Source organism: Mesoplodon mirus (genome assembly GCF_964341445.2).
Source record: "Mesoplodon mirus genome assembly, chromosome: 10".
NCBI lineage: Eukaryota > Metazoa > Chordata > Mammalia > Artiodactyla > Ziphiidae > Mesoplodon > Mesoplodon mirus.
In genome coordinates, this window is record NC_138986.1 from 9542314 (window position 1) to 9563668 (window position 21355).

General features: G+C 40.0%; 1 protein-coding gene across 1 annotated transcript in view; it reads right to left on the bottom strand.

Annotated features, from left to right (window-relative positions):
• The window catches only part of SNX9 (sorting nexin 9), an 88688-nt gene that overhangs the window by 13749 nt on the left and 53584 nt on the right, over positions 1 to 21355 (bottom strand). Inside the window, 7 exon segments of the mRNA XM_082634047.1 lie at positions 1155 to 1258; positions 4943 to 5073; positions 11674 to 11791; positions 11908 to 12033; positions 14056 to 14140; positions 17542 to 17692; positions 19287 to 19458. Of these exon segments, the coding sequence (XP_082490173.1) occupies positions 1155 to 1258; positions 4943 to 5073; positions 11674 to 11791; positions 11908 to 12033; positions 14056 to 14140; positions 17542 to 17692; positions 19287 to 19458 (887 nt within the window).

Sequence of the window (21355 nt, forward strand, 5' to 3'; positions counted from 1 at the left end):
AGGAGAAAAGTCCATGTGGTCAGGGGAGTTCACACCAAACGTGACCACAGGTACTTGTTTCTTGCTTTATAACAACTGCACTTTAACTAAATTAGTCTTAAAAACGGGCTGGATTCGGGTTTTTAAAGAACTACTTCAAAATCTGCCATTTATATTTTAACTCTGCTTCCTTCCCCCCTCAATTCCTTGCGAATTTTAACTAAAATTATTCTAAAGTAAATAAAATCTTCATTTCTTGAATATCTTTCTGAGTGAAATTCAATCACTGCAGGTACCACTGAATCTATAAAAACATAGTACAGGTTGCTAATGGTAGTTGTTCATTCATTCCAACAAGTACTTTAATGAATCAGAGAAAATATCCTAGACGCATAGCATCTAAGTGATACTGAACAGACCAGCTACTTAAGGATGTAAAAAGTTTTCACCAACTTGAAAAAATCATCACAATATACTTTTAAATGAAAAAAGCAGATTATAAAAGAGAATGCATAGTGTGAGGTCACTTTCGTTTAAACAAACAATTTTTCCTTCAGATACAAATGAACAGAGGAAGGTTTGGAAGACCACAGACCTAGGTCAACATATTAGCATTGATTTTTCTCTCTGGGTAGTTATAAGACTATCTATATATTTGGTAACACATAAGCAATGATTTTACATTAAGAAAAAAGCTTCTTAAAATTAAAAAAAAAAGCCTAAGATTTCTTATTAGTCTTTATGCGGCAAAGGAACTACTCCAGATTTTCAACCAAGCCTACGTTAAAAAGAAGATGACAAGATTAAAAACAGGATATGAAAAAAACAGAAAAATCAGGTTTGAGATTGCCCCCTCCAAGGCGATGTTCAGAGAGATTTCTGTCTCGTGGACCATTCTGTGGGTGCCACCCTGTCTCATCATACTTTACCGGAAATAACTACTAACCACAGTGTCAACTATGAAATCACTGACTTCAAGGTAAAAAGGAAGCAGACTTTAACTGATGTTATGGTTAGAGAGACAGTGCTTCTTTCATGTACAAACGATGCTCTCCTGGCATCTGACTACAAACCCCACTCATTTTACGCACTCTAGTCTGACGACTGGCCGAGACCTGTAAGCAAAGGAGGCGGACTCAGCTTGGGGAGAAGGGAAGTTTGGCAGCATCTCTTACATTTCTACTAAGTCCAGGTCAGGTGCCTCTGGTTCCATGGTGGAAAATATCATAACTCCCACCAGCTCATCTTTCTCAGCCTTCCTTTTCCCAGTTTTCCACTCCTGTAAACAGGAACATTATAACGTTACAGTGGAGAGCAGGGCCAAACTGGTCTTTCAAACTCCCTTCCTAGAACCGGCTCACTGCCAGCTTTACCCTTCTAACTTTCAGGAAGCAGCGCCCACACCAGCTCCCTCTGCAAACGCGCCAGGCACCTATGCACCTCCAACGTCATCTCATACGTAAACAGTGTCACTGCACAGAACGGTCCTTATGAACCCAAGTCTTTCCAGAGTGAGGTGACCCGGCACCTTTCCTTTCCCAAGGCCCACCCATATAAACACACCCACGAATGTGACAAAGTGCCTCAAGCTTTTAGGTTGTTTTTTAAAAAAGATTAAAGCTTTTCTAAAATATAAGATAGGAACCAATATTATAAACTATTAAGAAATTATTGCAAGTTATACACACACACACTAAAGTACCCAAAGCAGAAATAATGCAGTGCAACGAATTCTCACAAAGTGAATTCCTGTGTAACTACCACCAAAGCCAAGAAAGCGAAAAGAGCTAACATTTCTGAAGCCCCTGTCATGTCCCTTCCCAATCACTACCCCTTCCCTCCCCTACAAGGGTGACCATGATCCACTCCTTTATGGTTGTCATTTCCTCACTTTATAGAGTTTCACCATCTGAGTCCCTACACCATGATTTTGCTAGTTTTATTAACTAGCTAAGACCCTACCCTAAGCATTCTTTTGTGTCTGGCCTCTTTTGCTCAACCTACACTGAGAAGCTACATTCACACTGTTGTTACACTGTAGTTCATTCATTTCACTGCTGTATAATATTCCATCGAATGACTGTTCCCCGATTTATTTACCCCATTCTACTACTGGTAGCCACCCCCAGTCCTGGCCAAGTTACGGATTAAGCTGCTGTGTACATGTCTCCTGGTGCATATGTGCATGCGTTTCTGTAGGCATTTACCCAGGAGTGGAAAGTTGTTCAAGTTTAAACAGATAATGCCAAACCGTTTTCCAAACTGGTCTCATCAGCTTTCACGCCCACCAGCAGTGTGCCTGAGTCCCAGAAACTCCTCATCTCACCAAGAAGACAATTGGTATAGTCAGTCTTTCTAATTTTAGCCTTCTGGCAAGTGTATTCACTGTGATTTTAATTTGCATTTCTTATTACTCATGAGATTAGGTACTTTTCTATACATTTATTGGTGATTCAGATTCTTTTGTGAGGTACGTTGCCAAATCCCCTATTTTTTCTACTGTTTTACCTTTCTTATCAGTTTGTATGGGTTTGCCCATCTTCTAAAATCCAGCCCTTTGTTCGTTATACATGTTCATATCTTTGACTTGTTTTTCTTTTTTAATGACTTACTGTGATAAACGGAAGTTCCTAATTTTAATGTAGTTTAATTTGTCAATCTCTTCTTGTACGGTTAGTCAGTTTTGTGCCTTATTTCAGAAATCCTTCCCTACACTAGGGGTATGAAGATTTTCTCCTACGTTACCTTCTAGAAGCTCTATTGTGTTGTCTTTCACAGTTGGACTTGTGAACCATCTGGAATTAATTTTTTTTAAACTTAATACAATGGAAACTTTCCAGAAAAAAAGTAGAAAGAAAAGTACTTTAATAAACCCCTAGAGATTCAGCTTCAAAAATTATCAACTTTTTACCAATCTTGTTTTATCTAGTGTCCCCCATCCTTTTTTTCTTGTTTATTTTAATGGAAATCTCAGATATAATATCATTTCACCTGTAAATACTTCATTATATATCTTTAACAGATAAAGCCATGTTTTAAAAACATAACCACAATATCAAACCTAACAACATCAACAGATTGTTGTGAGGTAGTGACCACATTTCATTCTCCCCGGTGATGCCATCCAATTGACTGAGCACCACTGACCGAACAGGCTGAGCAAAAGAGGCCAAACACGAAAGAATGCTTAGGGTAGGGTCTTAGCTAGTTAATAAAACTAGCAAAATCATGGTGTAGGGACTCAGATGGTGAAACTCTATAAAGTGAGGAAATGATAACCATAAAGGAGTGGATCATGGTCACCCTTGTAGGGGAGGGAAGGGGTAGTGATTGGGAAGGGACATGACAGGGGCTTCGGAAATGCTAGATCTTTTCTCTTCCCCCATTGTACTCAGCACCATCTTTGTCATAAATCAAGGGTCCATTCTATTCGGTTCTATTGGTCTGCTTTTAAAATTATTTTAGCTTATGGGCCTCCCTGGTGGCGCAGTGGTTGAGAGTCCGCCTGCCGATGCAGGGGATACGGGTTCGTGCCCCGGTCTGGGAGGATCCCATATGCCGCGGAGCGGCTGGGCCCGTGAGCCATGGCCGCTGAGCCTGCGCGTCCGGAGCCTGTGCTCCGCAGCGGGAGAGGCCACAGCAGTGAGAGGCCCGCGTACGGAAAAAAAAAAAAAAAAAAAAAAAATTATTTTAGCTTTATAATGAGTCTTAATATCCAAAAAAGTCCTCTTCCCACTTCATCCTTTTTTAAGAGTATCTTGGCTATTCTTGGAGCTTTAATTTTCTACATATGACATCTTTTCAGTTCTTCAATCCATGAAACACAGTATTGGAACACGTATTTAGGTCTTCTTTTATTTCTCTCAACAGTGTTTCATAGTTTTTTATGTAGATCTACATTTTCCTGTAGATTCTTTGGGAGTTACCGTTGCCCAGAGAATCACAATTTTTAATAACTTTCTAGTTTTATACTGTCATTTAGCAGACGAGGAAATTGTAGCCCAAAGAAAGTAAATGCTTTGGTCAAGGTCACAGAGGTACTTAGAAGCAAACCCAAGACTAAAACTGAGTGCCCTGGCCCCAAGTTCTTTCTTTCTTCTCTTATATCAAATACACCAAAAAAGGTCTAGATTTATTATTTTTAATAATAATATTCCACATAAAACACAACCTTTAGAAGTGCTTCCTTATCAGAATACTTGACAAATCAATCGAACAAGCCCTTGTTCAAGTGCGATGGGTAAGCAGTAAGGCACCAACTTGGACAGGGCTCCCCGTAGTTCTTGTAACTCTGTTACTTTTTCACGTGTATCATTCACCACGAAATGCAAAAAGACTACAAATGTTTAAGTGGAATGATCTCTAACCTATAAATTACACCAGGCATGACCAAACAAATGATCGCGTACAGTGGAAGACTAAGGTGACACACGGCTATTTCCAAAGCAGATAACAACGGTGAGGTGACAAGCAGCCAATTTCTTGTTGATTTGCAGAAAAGAACAGGTAACTACTGGCAGGACGACTGCCCATGGGGCAGAAGCAGAGCTGGAAAAGCAACGTGGCTCCGAGAACGCTGGCTCAGGTCTGAATCGACCCTTCCCGTCGTTACACTATTCACACCGTAAGGTCAAAATGTGATCATAAGAAATCATTCACACTATTTCCCTGACTTCACGCGGATAATATCCTACACAGTTTGGGGTCTATGCTATTTTTAAAAGCATCTAGGAAAAAGCCCCTTATTCTATCATATCCTTCAGCCCTGCCTTCACTGGGCCAGTCCACTCCCGGGTTGTGGGAAACCATTTTGGCAAGCGCTTCTCTCACGTGCTGTGACTGATTTCCTATTATTTAGAACCAACCAACTAACCAACACAACTTAACTCCTTTTAGACAAAAAATTGGTGTGAATGTGATAATTCTCAATATCCTCTAAGATTATCGTAACAAAATGTCTTACCTTTTCATCTCGGAAATTTAGAAATTGCTGGAAAACCTCACTTTCTGAGATTACTGGGTGACGACACATCCTGGTCATCCACGCCTGAAGTCTCTCCATGCGCATCTTGATAAACTCTTCTTCAAAGCGACCTGCAAGAGACATCCCGAGAGTGATGTGCAACTCTGTCAAAGATGAATCACTGTTACCCCAACTGAAAGACTGTTTATGTAGCTACTGGCCACTTGTAGAGAGTTATTCAGTGAAAGATAAATCATGGTAATTTTTCACTAACCTAAAAACACACAACATAGTGGATGCTCAAAGACCCACAGGAAAGGTAATCAACAAATTTGAAAGAAAATTTTATTTCAATATGAAAACTTTTCTCTTTCTTATAAACTAACAAGCCAGTGCCTATGTGGCCATATGAAGCCTTATAGGCAAGAAAGGGGTGATAAAAACGGAAATTAATAAGCAATTCCTTAACTAATTCACTTTGGTATAAAGCAGAAACTAATACACCATTGTAAAGCAATTATACTCCAATAAAGATGTAAAAAAAAAGCAATTCTTACAAAGTATGTGAAATTTCTATATTTATAAAAATGTGTCTAAATGCAACATAATCTCAGATATACAAATTTAAATTTAGTATTTCTGAAAAGTAACTCAGAATTGTAGGGTTTTTTTTCCTGTTTTGTTTTTTAAACTACTTAAATGAAAAACAGAAAAAGCAATTTTTCCATGAATGCAAAAATGAAAGTGATTCCAGAACTTAATGACCATAGTAAAAACAGAGCTTAATGGGTGATATTTCTGTTCTAAAAGTGGAAAATCGGCTTAACAAACCTGACATACCAAACGTCAAGTGAACAATGAGAATTTTTATAAGCCTAACAAACAAAATCACTATCAGTTAAAAGGCTTCTGGAGGTGGAAATTCTGGCTACAGCTGAGTGCAGAGGAGGGGCAAGACAGGTTCCACCCACTTTCATGAGTTTGATCAAATACTGGACCTACTCAAGGGTAGAGAGAAAAGGCAACTTTCAAAAAGGAGTATATTCGCTACCAAATGTAAAATAGATAGCTAGTGGAAAGCAGCCACACAGGGAGATCAGCTCGGTGCTTTGTGACCACCTAGAGGGGTGGGATAGGGAGGGTGGGAGACGCAAGAGGGAGGGGATATGGGGATATATGTATATGTATAGCTGATTCACTTTGTTATACAGCAGAAACTAACACACCATTGTAAAGCAATTATACTCCAATAAAGATGTTGAAGAAAAAAAAAAAGAGTATATTATTAAATGAGGCGTTTACTACACTCCTTCCTAAGAGCACCAGGGGGGGAACACGTTTTCTAAACTAGATCTAGGAAGTGGAATGTGGAATCAATCCGTCCTCCTCCCCTTAAGGGTTGTCCAATGGTTAATGAATTTAAAAAATGACTAAATGAAAACAAATCCCACACACACTCCCCTGCCCAAAAAAAAAAGGAAAAAAAAAACCCTAGATATCCCAGATTACTCGACAGAGTGGAACCCGGGAACAGCTTCAACAACCCAAATTAGTCTGTTACAGAGTCATCACAAGCATGCCTTGCTTTTAAACAAAATAATAATGATAATAATTTTTTTGAAACAACAAAACAAAAACTAATTTAGCTAATTGCTAAACCTAGTCCCCAGAAGCAACTATAAAGCTGGACAAAATCCACAAAAATAAGGGCTCTGGAAATCAACCAAAGGCAAACAGCCGCGTGAGGAGTGCTTACACTCCCAAACTGCCAGACTTCAGGCCAGAACAGTGGGAATCTGTGGCGTTCTGGCCTGGGGCTGCACCCTCTCCCTCTATTCCATTCTATTCCATTTACAGTAGAACCTTCCCCATGAAATTTTTACATATCAATCTAGGAAAACATGTGCAGAATCTGTATGCTGAAAACTACAAAACCCTATATGAAAATCAAATATGATATATGTATGTTCTTGGATTAGAAGACTGCACATTGTTTTCAATTCTCCCAAAATTGGTCTATAGAATCAATGCAACTCCAATAAAAATCCCAGCATGATTATTTATAGATGTCTGACTAGAAATAATCATGCTGACTCTTAAATTTACATGGAAAGGCAAAAGAAAAAGAACAGCCAAAAACGATTTTGAAATAGAACCAAGTTGGAGGATTTACACTACCTGATTTCAAGACTTACTGCACTATAAAGCTACACTAATCAAGACCGTGTGGTACTGGCAAAAGGACGGACACATATATCATTGGAACAGAGTCCAGAAATAAACCCACACAAATGTGTTCAACTGATTTTCTGACAAAATGCAAAGTAAACTCAATAAAGAAAGGATATGCTCTTCAACAGACAGTGCAAGAACCACTAGATAACCAGACGTATTATAATATATACCTCTACCACCTCACATCTTATACAAACCTTAACTCAAAATGTATCATAGACCTAAAACTACAAAACTTTTAGAAGAAAGTATCAGTGTAAACTTGGGTTAGGCAAAGAGGTCTTAATCATGATACTTAAAGCACAATCCATAAAAGAAACAACTGACACACTGGACTTCGTTAAAATTAAAAGGTGTTGTTATGCAAAAGACACTGTTAAAAGAAAGGCTGCACCTGGGACAAATTATTCGCAAATCACATTATTTGCCAGAGGACATGTTTTCAGAATATATAGAGAATCTTGTTTCAAGATTCAAAGATAAGAAAACAACCTAATAAAAAAATGGGCAAAAGATCTGAAAAGATACTTTACCAGAGAAAATTTATGGAAAGGAAATCAGCAAATGAAAAGACGCTCTACACCGCCAGTCATTCAGGGAATGCAAACTGAAACCATGAGGAGACAACACCACGATATTAGACTATTATACTTACTAAAATAAAGAAAAACAGACACTATCAAAAGTGCAAGTAAGGATGTGGGGCCCCTGACAATCCCATCCATTGCTGGTAGGGATCCCAAAGTGGCACAGCCACTCCGGAAAACAGCCTGGCAATTTCTTAAACATTAAATAGTATATACCTACCATATGACCCAGTCATTCCACTCCTACGAATTTATCCAAGAGAAATAAAAACTTATATTTATACAAAAACTTGTATGTAAATGTTTATAGCAGACTTATAAATGGCCAAAACTGGAAACCCAAACATCCTTCAGAGAGTGAGTAGATAAGTAGACTATGGTATAGCCAATACAGTGAAATACTACTCAGCAATGAAAAGAAACAAACTATTGATACTCACAAGAGATGAATCTCAAATGCATTATACTAAGTGAAAGAAGCCAGACTCAAAAGACCCAAAAGCCCGACGACATACACACTATATGCTTCCATTTATAATGATATTCTAGACAAGGCAAAATTATCGGGACAAAGAACAGATCAGTGTTGCCATGGGTTAGGACTAGGGGGAAGGGTTGAATATAAAGGAACAGCACAAGGAAATTTGGGGGAGGTGATGGAACTTTCTGTACCTTGAATGTAGTGATAGGACTGTGGTGGTACCTGTTAAAACTCTTAGAACTGTACACCAAAAGGAGTGAACTTACTATATATAAGTAACAAAAAAACACAGCCTGGACTTTCCCTAAGAAACTGCAAGTACAAATAGGTACAAGTTTCCTTTAATGAGAAGAGTGTTATAAATCCACATAAATCAAAAACTCCTAAAAAGTGGCCATTGGACAGCTTGATGGGTCTAGACCCTCCTGTATACTAAAACACTTCAAATTCTACACTTACTAGGGGTAGAGATTAAGCACTACAGAAGCATAAGCTGTGCAGAAGATGGCCCATCTCATGGACAGAAAAGACCCTGTAAGTCAGCATGGACCTAAGGGCTATACTGAATTCCCCATTATAAGCAAGTAAATTATACCAAGAGTTTATAACCTACTCATTGGTTGGAATTAATTAATTATTGACTTATTCCTCCTGAAATTTTTTCTGACACAGCTGGTTTATTTACAAACTGTGACTTCAGATGTTACCTTGTGCTTGTCAGGAATTTCCTATCAGGTTCCAGAGAGTTAAAAAAAGGGAGAGGAGGGGATTTTTCCCTGGTGGTGCAGTGGTTAAGAACCCACCTGCCAGTGCAGGGGACACGGGTTTGAGCCCTGGTCCGGGAAGATCCCACATGCCGCAGAGCAACTAAGCCTGCGAGCCACAACTACTGAAGCCTGTGCGCCTAGAGCCCGTGCTCCGCAACAAGAGAAGCCACCGCAATGAGAAGCCCACACACCACAAGGAAGAGTAGCCCCCACTCACTGCAACTAGAGAAAGCCCGCACGCTGCAATGAAAATCCAACGCAGCCAAAAAAAAAAAAAAAAAATCAGTAAAATAAGTAAGTAAATACATAAAAATAAATAAAAAAGGGAGAAGAGGGATTTCCATTTCCCCATTTTCTAGGACCCTTACTTAGGTTTTCACTAAGTATGGGAATGTACCAGTTTGGCAGCCAGAAATAAAACCAGATTCATTCATTATTATTCCACAAAGAACAAAATCTATAACAAATAAAAAATCTTAGCTGTAAGCTTTTCATGGATGGATTATCAAGTCCACAGAAATGTCATGACATCATCTATTTGGTATTCCTTTTTCTTTTCTCCAGGATTTAAATGAGACAGGAACCTATATAATAATGATCCTGTGGGTATCTCAGGCAGGAGGCAAACAAGAGAAGGGGGAAATAAAGTGGCTCCTGAGCTTTTCAGTTTCCTCGGCACACGTCCCAGTCAGTGAATCAAAGCTCAACTTTCTTCAGACTGAGAGCTGTTGCTTCCTTGCTTTTCTATGACATCCTCCTGGCTTCAGGCCTGACCTTTTTTTAAAAAAAAAATACAAACCTTATTATGGGAGAACCATGACTCTATGATGCTTTCATAGTCATGGGTTATTTGATTCCGAATAAACAATGTATTAAAACCTAAAAAATAGGAGAAACCTCTATAACTCTAAGACAGCTCATTAATCCATTTATTTAAACACCATGGGGAACATATTATGCTAATCAAGTTGATAAAGGAGAGCTTAAAATTCAGGAGACAGTCTGAAGTTTGAAAATGTGGAGAAAGGCAGAAGTTAAGTTTTCATGGAAAGAAATCTAAATTTTTAAAAAGAAAGCTGTGACTTAACAATACGGAAGACAGAAAGGAGGGACAGTGAGCATCTGAACTGGGCACAGAACCAGGCGTGGGTGACACATGAGTGGCAGGAAGCAGCCATCTACGCCAACCAGGCCACCCTGACAGGGCTGCCACTCAGCTGCCCCGGCTCCAAGAGGGACTGCCTGGGAGTCTCCCCACCTGAGGGCGAGGATGTGTCTGCCAACCTGGCAACGCAGTCCCCACTCTCCGTTCTGCTACGACAATTTGAAAGTTTTGAAAAGTTTTCTCCCCAAAATCAAAATCAAAACAAGTTCTTTAAAAACAAAGTTCCGGGGCTTCCCTGGTGGTGCAGTTGTTAAGAATCCGCCTGACAATGCAGGGGAAGTGGGTTCGAGCCCTGATCAGGGAAGATCCCACATGCCACGGAGCAACTAAGCTCGTGTGCCACAACTACTGAGACTGCGTGCCACAACTACTGAAGCCCACACGCCTAGAGCCCGTGCTCCACAACAAGAGAATCCACTGCAATGAGAAGCCCATGCACCCCCGCACACCGCAACTAGAGAAAGCCCACGCACAGCAACGAAGACCCAAGGCAGGCAAAAATAAGTAAATAAAATAAATTTATAAAAAAAAAACAAAAAAAACAAAAAAAAACCCGAAGTTCCCAGGGCTTCCCTGGTGGTGCAGTGGTTGAGAGTCCGCCTGCCGATGCAGGGTACGTGGGTTCTTGCCCCGGTCCGGGAAGATCCCACATGCCGCGGAGTGGCTGGGCCCGTGAGCCGTGGCCGCTGGGCCTGCGCGTCCGGAGCCTGTGCTCCGCAACGGGAGAGGCCACAGCAGTGAGAGGCCCGCGTACCGCAAAATAAAAACCACCACCAACAACGAAGTTCCCATCTCCTCAAAAAATTTCAGAGAAACACAAACATAAAACAAAGCAAGCACAAAATGAAGTTTTAAGGAGAATAATTTTCTTATCCTAAGGTTACTAATCCTGGCTGAGGATTAGTTAGTCCACATCTCATCATGTGAGCACAGCAAGCTCTGGAATCACATTCACATCCCTTCTTAGCAGTACTGAACGGGGGCTGGTGCATGTCTCTGAGTTGAAAGAGCACATGTGTGACGTGCCCGGGCACACGTGACGCCTGGCACGTGGGGACAAACTTCACCGCATGCTGGACCGTCTGAGCGGGCGCTGCCATCCGGCTGGTGAGATTCCCAGTCCCTCTCTAAACTATGTATTTCAACTCCTGCTGAGTGAGGACTAAACCCTCTCCGGTCCCCGGCCTCTGGGGAGAGGCCACAACAGTGAGAGGCCCGCGTACCACAAAAAAAAAAAAAAAAGAAAAGAAAAAGGATACATATGTATACAGGAACTGTAACAGAAAATTTTATGACATATTCTTGTTAGGTGTTCAGGTAACTTCCAAATACATGTACTATATATATATATATGTATATGGTTATCTTTAGCTGCTGTTTCCAAACCCCTACATCTTGTTCCACTAGAGGATGGAAAACGCCATTTCTGATTTACATTAGGGTACTCTAACTGGAGTCTTTTTACTTGTCCTGAGTTCAGTGTCGCACACACTCACCTGTGACTTGCTTATCTGGAAGAGAAGGGATTGGAATGGCTGACCCAAACTTTACCAGTAGACGCTCATATAACCAGTCAAAGTGCTTATACCTGTGGTTTACAGATCGATTAGTGTTCTACAAAATAAGGAAAGAGAAAAACGTTACCAATGCCAACTACGGGAAATGAAGAAAAAAGCAAACTGTGACTAGTGATGCAAGCATGATTCTGCTTTGATAACTTGGATACTTACAGTAGGTGTTAACTGATATTCAATGTAGCTCTTCAGACCGTACATTTTGGAGCCCTTCCTGGGATCTGCTACCACACAGTCAAATGTAGAGGTAGGATAAACCCACATTGGGCCATAATCTCCAACCTACACAACATTGCAGGGAGAGTTAATTTTGTTACATGGAAAAATAGTAAGTATAATTGATATAAATCATCAAATGCTTCTTTTTAGGACTAGAAGTCCTTAGGAGGGTCGTTTTTGCTCTTCTTTGAGAAGTTATTTACATAAATGCTCTCTGTTCCTACTAAGGTTATATTTAAAGACACACTTAATGGGAGAAGCCCTTCTGCTCCCACGTGGGCATCGCAGGCCGTGGAGAGATGCCGATCTGCCTTTCCTCTAGAGAGACGGAACACAGTCTCTCTCTAGTCCAGCTGTCTTAGTTATATGTAATGAGGGGCTAGTTTTTAAAAATTTCAAATCTATTGCAGACTAAGAGTTCTGTGAAATATAAAGTTACACACTTGGATGTCTCAGCAATGCCAAATTGCTGTCAAACTTCCTCTACACTTACTCTCATTTTCTGTATACCCTAATTCTTTATATAGTTCTAATTCTTTTTAAAGGGGAAAGGAGAAGAAAGTGAGGTGAGGTATGAAAGTCCAGAGGCTATTAGGTCAGGATGGTAACTGAGGCCCAGAGAATTTTAATAAGGAACTAAAGATCTCTGACGACAAGTTACTATGATTCTCCAAGAGGGAGCCCAGATCCAGAAAACTCTCTTAAAGCTGCAGAGCAGGAATCTTTAAGAGGGGCCTCTTGGGAACTTCCCTTAGTGACTGGGACCAAGAGAGGCGACTCTGATCAACTAGGGCCCAATATCCACAGGGTCACATTTTATTAGTGGGTAGGGTACTGCACCTTAAAAGCAAAGGACCAGGTCTCTACTTTCTCTTGGTTTTCTGAAGGCTCAATGGCTTTCCTCAGCTTCCTTTTCCACACAGGAAGCCCACACAGGCAAGCCTGCCTATGGGCCCAGTTTCACCTAAAACATGTGGGACAACTCAAACACGGGGGTCTTTTAGCTCTGTTCCAGGACTCTCCTGCTTATGACAAAGTCCCCTGTGAGAATCTGAGGGGCAGGGCCATGGGCTCTTAATTCTGTGGAGTTAAAGAAAAAAACTAAAATAATCTCTAACCTAACCACTCAGAAGATAATTATCCCAAGTTTGCTTTGAGGGGAGAAGGAGAAAAGGGCTCTGGGTCACAACCCTTCTCTCTGGAGTTTTCTAGGATTTCAAGCTTTTCAAAGAAGTAGGAACAAGAAATATAAAAAATTCAATATCATTCTTGCAATTTTATCGAGTTTCCCAGGACCCAAAGATTATGGAATAAGACCAGATCTTTCCTCCTTGTTTGAGTCCATGGTGATTATATTCAAGGCCGCTTGCCCTCCTGGCCTGCCCCCAACTTACAGTTACAGGATTAAATCAACAGGGTCAGAAGATAGCTATGGTTCTCTTTGCCAGAATTTCATCTGGAAATATACAGCTAGATAACATTTAGATAGAAAATCTATCAGCAGTCAACATTTAGGTGAAACCACAGAGCCTGTGTCATGTTATGTAATAAGCTAGTCAAAGACAGATATACTTAATGGTGCCATTAACTCTCAGCTTTTATGTCCTAGCTCCTTATCATGACTCGACAGCTGGTTTATTGAAAGAAAACTATTACCAACATAGTGGAAAAGGCAACTTATTCTGATGACACGCATGTACATCGCCAAGGTAGAAACCTAAATATCTGAATTGGGTTTTTTAGCTAAATATGTATGGCTAGTAGAAAAACAGCATGTAAAAGCTACTTCAAGATATTTTAGAAAAATTATTAAAAATACGTATGTACTATGGGTGTTGTCTGTTCAATTACTAACCTTCTGAAAGGTAAAAGTAAAGAATATCTAAACAGTATAATAATGGGCATTAATTCATGCCAATTATTTTTAGTACTGTTAAAATACTAATACACACTGTCAGTTACTTACTTCGAGCATTAAACATGTTTAAAAATACTTTCCAAATGACTAATAACCCTCTTAGCTTTAAGGTATTATAAAAGAGCTTAATCAGAAACAAAGCAAAAAAAAAAAAAGAACAAACTTACAATGATAGGAATTTTCTCTTTGGGTTTTGCTAGTTGCTTGGCCAACAAATACTGTTCCATTCCAGGTTTTGCAAATCCAGGAAATCTAATCATGAGGATAAATGCTTGTGAGTCTTATGCTTTTCCTTATAAGAATTCTACAGCTCTCATCCACATTTACTTAATACGACAGTTTGAACTTGTTCCGTCTTTCAGATGTACTAGAACTAGGAAACTATGGTAAATGAAACCTAATGTAATCAGATTGTTCAATGGCCAATTAGTCATTTAATTAAGCTTTATCTGGTTAAGAGGACAGTTTGACTCCAGAAGGTGTGATATTTATGGGCACTCTATTTGCTTGATCTGAGACACTCTATCACCACATGAAGAGTGACGGGCAGACGAGAAAATGTCCCCCAGGTACAGAGGTAGAAAGTACTGAGCACATCAATTGAGATGACCACGTGGGGTGAAGGCCAGAGCTGCCTTTCAACATTCTCCCTCGGGAGGCCACAATTATCCCAAAGAAACCACCACTGTTCCTAAGTACTTGTGCCATTTTCTTTGGGAACTGCCTTCAGAACCAGTTTATGAGACACACACAAAAAAACAGTCTCCTTAGTAAAGAGACTCTAAACATAATAAACTTGGCTATTTCCAGAAATCAAATCTACATCCGAAGCAAAGTTCTAAAACTGAAGAAAAGCTGGAATAAATGCATGGCCATCCAAAGCGCTACTTCTAAAGAAGACAAGATTAATCTGGGTTTTAGAATTTTTCTTTTTTTTTTAATAAACGGGGAAAAAGTCCTCAGAAAGCAAAATACCTAAAATAGGAAAAGAAATCTTATTTCTACAAAAACCAGCTGTCTTACTTCTGATTTCATACCTATACCAAGTTACAGGCCAATGTGATGCTCTCAGGGGCTCATATCTTTTCCTTCATTCTGGACTGACCTCCCTCCATTCTCTTTTCCCTGGACCTGCTTTAAAACACAGCTCATACAGCAGAGTAAAAGAGGTGTCTAGGAGCTTGATGGCCTTGGGTTTGAATTTCAAGTCCAACACTTAACAGCTATGTGACTTTTAGAGCGTGTCTCCTTATGTGAAGAATGGGACCAATATGACCTACCTTTAAGGTGGTAAGGGAGTTAAATGAAAAGATTTAAATAAAGAGTTATCTGTATAAATCTAAAGGCCCTAGTACGTACTCAGAAATTAAAATGATTTCTAATGACGCCATCAGCTCTTTGGAAGTATTCCCTACAGCCTCAGGTGGAGCTTTCTCTGTGCTGCTCCAGTGTTCTGAGCATACTTTTGCTCTTCAGCTTATCACACTGCAATTGCCATCAGCCATTTGCACATCACAGCAGACTAGAAGTACCTTAGAGAAAGCATTTGTATTTCCAGGACCTAGAGGAATTATGGGAATATACTAAATGCTTAATGAATTAATGGGCTAACCTGGAACACTTTTATTAAAGAACCTACACTTTTGCTAGAAAACGCTGATGGAGAAATTGGGGCATTACACATAGCAACAATTCCTTGACTAGACTGTAAGCTTCTGGGTGCAGAGAGCACATGTCATGCTTCTTTTGGTATCTTAGTGACCACAGCAAAACTCTAGAGCTGACTATGCACGCATTTAATACTTACTGAACAGCAGTGCAATTGATTAATTCTTTCAGTATTATCAAGATGTATTCTTGTAATGCTCAAGTATACTTAAGTGTCTGATCTCTGTTTCTAGCATAAGGTTTATGCTCCATGACTGGAATATAGCTGTTATATAAAATGGATTAACCGCTGAAAAGTGCTAATATTTAAAAAATTTTTACAACTGTTATAAGTAAGTCATTTATACATTAGTCTAGTTAAATAAAAATATGTAGGGTTTAAACGGCTCCCAGCACCACAGAAAGAGAGGGATGCCTCAAAGGTGCAGGTGCATATTAGGACTCCTTCAGTTTGGTTTCAACCTAGACTGAAATTTTAGAGCAGAAAGAATTCTTAATTAAAGCCAATCCTTCACTTTAGAGATGAAGAAAGTTGAGTTTGAAACAGGTCATCCAACTTCCCCACGATCATACAGCCAGCCAGAGGGCAAGCATGGAGCAGTGGAAGCCACAGGGAAGTGGAGCCAGAGGCCTGGCGCAAGGCAGAACCTCATGAACTAGCTACGAAAACTCAAAAATTCAGCTAGACATGTTTGTCTCACAGGTCCTGCTTCCTCATTTTCAAAATGGGGCTGAGGTATACATTATATTAAAATGGGTTTGAAATATACTTTGTATTTAGGTTTAAAGAACAACTGAGGGTAAGGCACGTCACTACAGACCATATTGAGAACTTCAAATCTCACTCTAAGAAATAGGATACAGTCAGGAATGACTGATTGTACTATTCATGCAACTGAGTATGAAAATACACAATGGAAGAAACTGGACAGAAATGCAGGAGAAGTGTGAGCTAAAAGATAACTCATTTAATTACCAGATGGTATTTAAATACAAAGGAGAACTTGCAGGGCTCATTAAACTTACACACATGTACATTGAGACCTAGAAACTTGGTATCTAGATATTTATCAAACATGTTTACAATTTTTTTCCAGACATAGACTTAACATTCCTTGATATCTGCTTGGAATCATGAACTTGGAACAGAGAAAAAGTATGAGTAATTTTAGAAAAACTATTTTAAATATAACTGCTGTAAGAAGAGTACTTGAAGATAAATCATATGGAAGTCACAAACTGCATCTCCTTCAAGCTACACTGGTGTAAACTACAGACTCATCCAGAACTCTCTACTAGGGAATTCCACAGGGCTGTGTCCATATTCACCCCTTCCCACATGCTTTCCTGCTAAGCACTGTTCCTACAAGGACCGTTCAAAACATTAAAAAAAAAAAAAAGAATAATCTAAGTGAAAACAAAGTTCTAAACACATTAAACATAGTAGTTGAGAGTGTGCTCAGGAAGCTGAGGGACTGGACTGGAATCCTGACTACAGATCACTTACCACCTGTGTGAACCTGGGCAGTTACTTAACCTCTCTGGGCTTCATTTTCCCAGAGAAATCAGAGATTATATGTACCACAAAAGGGATATGAGGGTCGCATGAGAGAATATACACAAACTGCTTTGCACAAAGCCTGGCACATGGTAAAAGGTCAATAAACAGTAAAACGTTTAAAAGGAAGCTATCATGATTATTTTTAGCTTTCCTGTGGCATCAGCAATAAAAACCTTAATATGTCATGAGTTAATAAAGGTAAAAAAACAGTATTTAGCAGATTATTAAATGGAACATATATTTCACTTTAAAATGAAAAAAAAAAATTTAAAAAGAAGCTTCCAAGCTAAGAGCCAAATAAAAAATAAACATGATCAAATTGCACCCAAAACTCTGTAGATCACTGAAAAGAGAAAAAGCCTCTTTGTATCTTGTATCTGGTTTCTACAGAGAGTTCACATTGTCCCAACTCCCTTACACCTACTTGTTAAGCGGCAGCTTCATGGAGGAGGTGCCGGCACGGCTGTTTCCTCGCGGGGCACCGCCTGCTTCCGCCGCCTCTGAATCCTTGAAGTAGGCAGAAGACGACTTGGGCTCATCCCAGTCTTCATCCCAGTCGTCATCGTCGCCAGTTGCTGGAGGTGGGCACAGAAGATGGTCAGTAAAGAAAGACAAAAGAAAGAAGGGATGACTTAATCTTCTGGGGGTGGGGGTCAGGATTATAATAAAGATGTGAAGAGTATAGGCTCTATAGTCAGGCAGTGTTGGGGCTTGACGATTCGGCCTTTTAGCACAAAAGACAAGTTAGAAACAATGTAAAGAGGGCTGTTAGTCCAAGTAACTTCAGATAAATGCCAACTATAAAAACACTCTGTGGTATATAGGGAAGGCCTTCTAGAGGCCTATACGTTGATAAATCTAGCTTGATAAACTTGCAAATAAGCAGATCAAATACCCTTTAAGCCAAGAGACTGGGGAGGACAAAAGGGTGATAAGAGTTTTAAAAAGGAATGTTGAACACTAATAATAATACAGGTGAGAGAAGGACAAGGGGGTGGAGGGGAAAGAAACGAGATAAGTAGTAACTGACCAGCATCAGGACCCTAACATTCTAACAACAATCTCTGTGTCAGATGAGATGCTGCCAGCTTTCCTCCCTCCCTCCCTTCTCTTCCACTGTTCTGTGCCTCTGTCTCCCACCTCTGATGGCCTGAGGAGCCCCTTTAACATTAGGCAGGAAACTGCCCTGGGATCTCCGCCCTAAGAGTACCACGACGAGAATCCCAGAGACAAATACCAAAACGAAAAAAAAGATGAGAATAGAAAGTATTAGAAGGATCTGGGCCAAGAGCCCTGGAGCCACGCCACGTTACTACAGAAGCAGATGTCAGCAGTCTAGTCTCAACGTTTCTACCCAGCCCACGACTCCTGGTCCTGCAGCAGCCCAGCTCCTGTCCATGAGTGGGAGCTGGAAACCAGCACCTGTGCCCTTTATGGCTCCTGCATGCAAGTCTCCTGCTGTTTAGCACATTCAGTTCTTGGCAAAATCTGCTCATACAGGGATCATTAAAAAATAACGGGTGGATCTCTTAATTTCAGAACAGACATAAATCGCCTTTCTTGTTTCCTGAATTGTTTCTCCTTTTAGAAATTCCTCTTTTGCCTCAGTATTTCCATTAAGAACCTGGGAGTCAAACAGGGAGTTAAGGAAAAGACAGAACAGCTACGTTAGACGTCACAAACCATGTGACCATAAACCACTTAATGTGGCGATGAACCATATTCAATCCGCACATTTTTTTGGCCCAAACGTGTGTTAGTAGCTAAGATTTTAAAGTGGGAAGATGAGATGAAGATCGAGATTTCTAGTCTCTCTGGAACTGTGGTGGTCCAGGAACACTAGCTCGGTTCTCCAGCAACAGCATCAACCCACCGGCTAGAGCAGAGCTGCCCACCTCCGTCTTCCGTGGCCCCGCCCCACAGGGCTGCGTTGTTGTTCTGCTTTATGAACGTGGGCCCTGCAAGCGTTTGCATTTGTGACTCCTTGACAGGTAACTGAGAGTGGACTAAAGACCATAATTAAAAACTACCACATTTTGACCCAGCAAAATAAGTTTGCTATTAGTGAATAAGAGCGCCTGAGAACAGTTCCTTTGATTAAATCTATTTTAACTCCGATGCCCTTTAAGGGTGGGTGGGCTCCATCACCAGCAGAGCCCTCTTCCTCACCTGGTCCCTGGTAGGCCTGGGGATGACCAAAGGCAGTGTCCCAGTTGTTGGAGGTGCTTCTTTGGGCTGCAGTCCCCTCGGGCTTGGCTCCCCAGCCATCCGAGCTTTCCCAGTTTCCAGATTTGGAAGCATTCCAGGCTGACCAGGGGTCATTGCCACTGCTGACCTGATGCTAGGGGTAAAAAAGGAGAGAGTATTCGTGACTTCTAGAAAGCATTACTCAATTCAGTAGGAATCACATAACAATTGAATTGGGGTGCTGAAAAAACTGATAGAAATTTAAAACAATTTAAAATTTAAATAATAAAATTTTAGAAACATGTAGGGAAGCACATAAGACAGGATAAACCGAATTTTATTGTTAACAGTTTGCCATATTTGCTTAGGAACTTTACAACCAATAACAAAGAGACTCCCTTTCTTTTTCCTTCCCCCAAGTAACTACTTTTCTGAACCTGTTCTCATTCCTGTGCATGTTCTTATACTTCCACTGAGTATGTAATGGAATATGTAACGTATTCATAAATAACAAATGCTTTATATTTTTCAAACTGACCTGAACAACACTGTACTGTATGTATCTCTTTGCAAGCTGTCTTTTTTCTTTCACTTAACATTATGTTTTTGAGCTTATACTTGCTGGTAAGAATATGTATTATTCACTTTAACTGCTTGATAGTCATCAGTTGTATTTTTAACTGTTTTAATTTTTATTTGAAAAGGTAATATGTTCCCAGTAAGAAAAAATTCCGATAGTATAAAAAGATATGAAATTTAAAAAATATTCCTACCACCTTAAAATGCCAGTCATTCTCTCAGAGATAATGACTCCTAACAAATTCCTTGTATATACTTAAACATGCCATGCAGAGAGAGCCTTTTTGCTTTTAAACATATTATGTGAGCCCAAATTATATTTTCTGCTCTGCACTTTTCTTTTGTTTTTCCATTTAATAGCCTAAAACATTCTCCTAGGTACAGCAGCACATGGATGACGTCATTCTTTTACGTGACTCCACAGAATTCCACTGTATTTATTTCCCATCATCTAAACAGCCTATGCTGATGCTCATTTATCTTGTTTGCAGTATTTTGCTACTGTAAATAATGCTGCAATGCACATCCTTGTACATCTTTCCTCACACGTCCAACAGATGTATGTGAAATTCCCAGAAGAAAAATTGCTGGGCTAATACAAGTGTGCACTTAGAATGGATAGATTCTGTCAAACTGCTTTCCAAGGAGATTGTACAGTCACATTCCTACACTTCTACTACACGCCAGTGGGTGGTGTCTTGCATAAAATGGGGCTACCATACTCCAAAACTATTTTTAAAATATTTTCTCCCATTATTCCTTAGCATACTTTTATAGTTTAATTATTAATATTATAAACAAAATTTTGGAATGGGCAATACATGGCACCCAGTATCAAGGAATACTGCAGTAAGAGTACCTGTAACCCACCTCTCACCCCTGGCTCACCCAGCCCTGAGGCAACCAGTTTTTTTTGTTTTTTGTTTCCTTAATTTTTAAATTTTAAATCTTCAACCTGTATGGAATTTACTTCAGTATATGAAATAATATAGGAATCTAGCTTAATTTTTTCCTGTAGTCATTCTGTTGTCCTGACATCACTTAATGAACAATCCATTTTCCTCCACTGATCTGAAATTCACCTTTATCGTATACTGGACTTGGGCCTATTTCTGGATTCTATTCTATCCTAGTAATCTATTCATACTAGTACCAAGCTACTTTGGAGTCCACTAGACAGAATACCGTTAGTACTTTACCATAACATCTTTTTTTTTTTTTTTTTTTGCGGTACGCAGGCCTCTCACTGTTGTGGTCTCTCCAGTTGCGGAGCACAGGCTCCGGATGCACAGGCTCAGCGGCCATGGCTCACGGGCCCAGCCACTCCGCGGCATGTGGGACCTTCCTGGACTGGGGCACGAACCCATGTCCCCTGCATCGGCAGGCGGACTCTCAACCACTGCGCCACCAGGGAAACCCATCATAACATCTTTTATTGGTTTATTTTTACACGTGAACTTTAGCATCAGCTT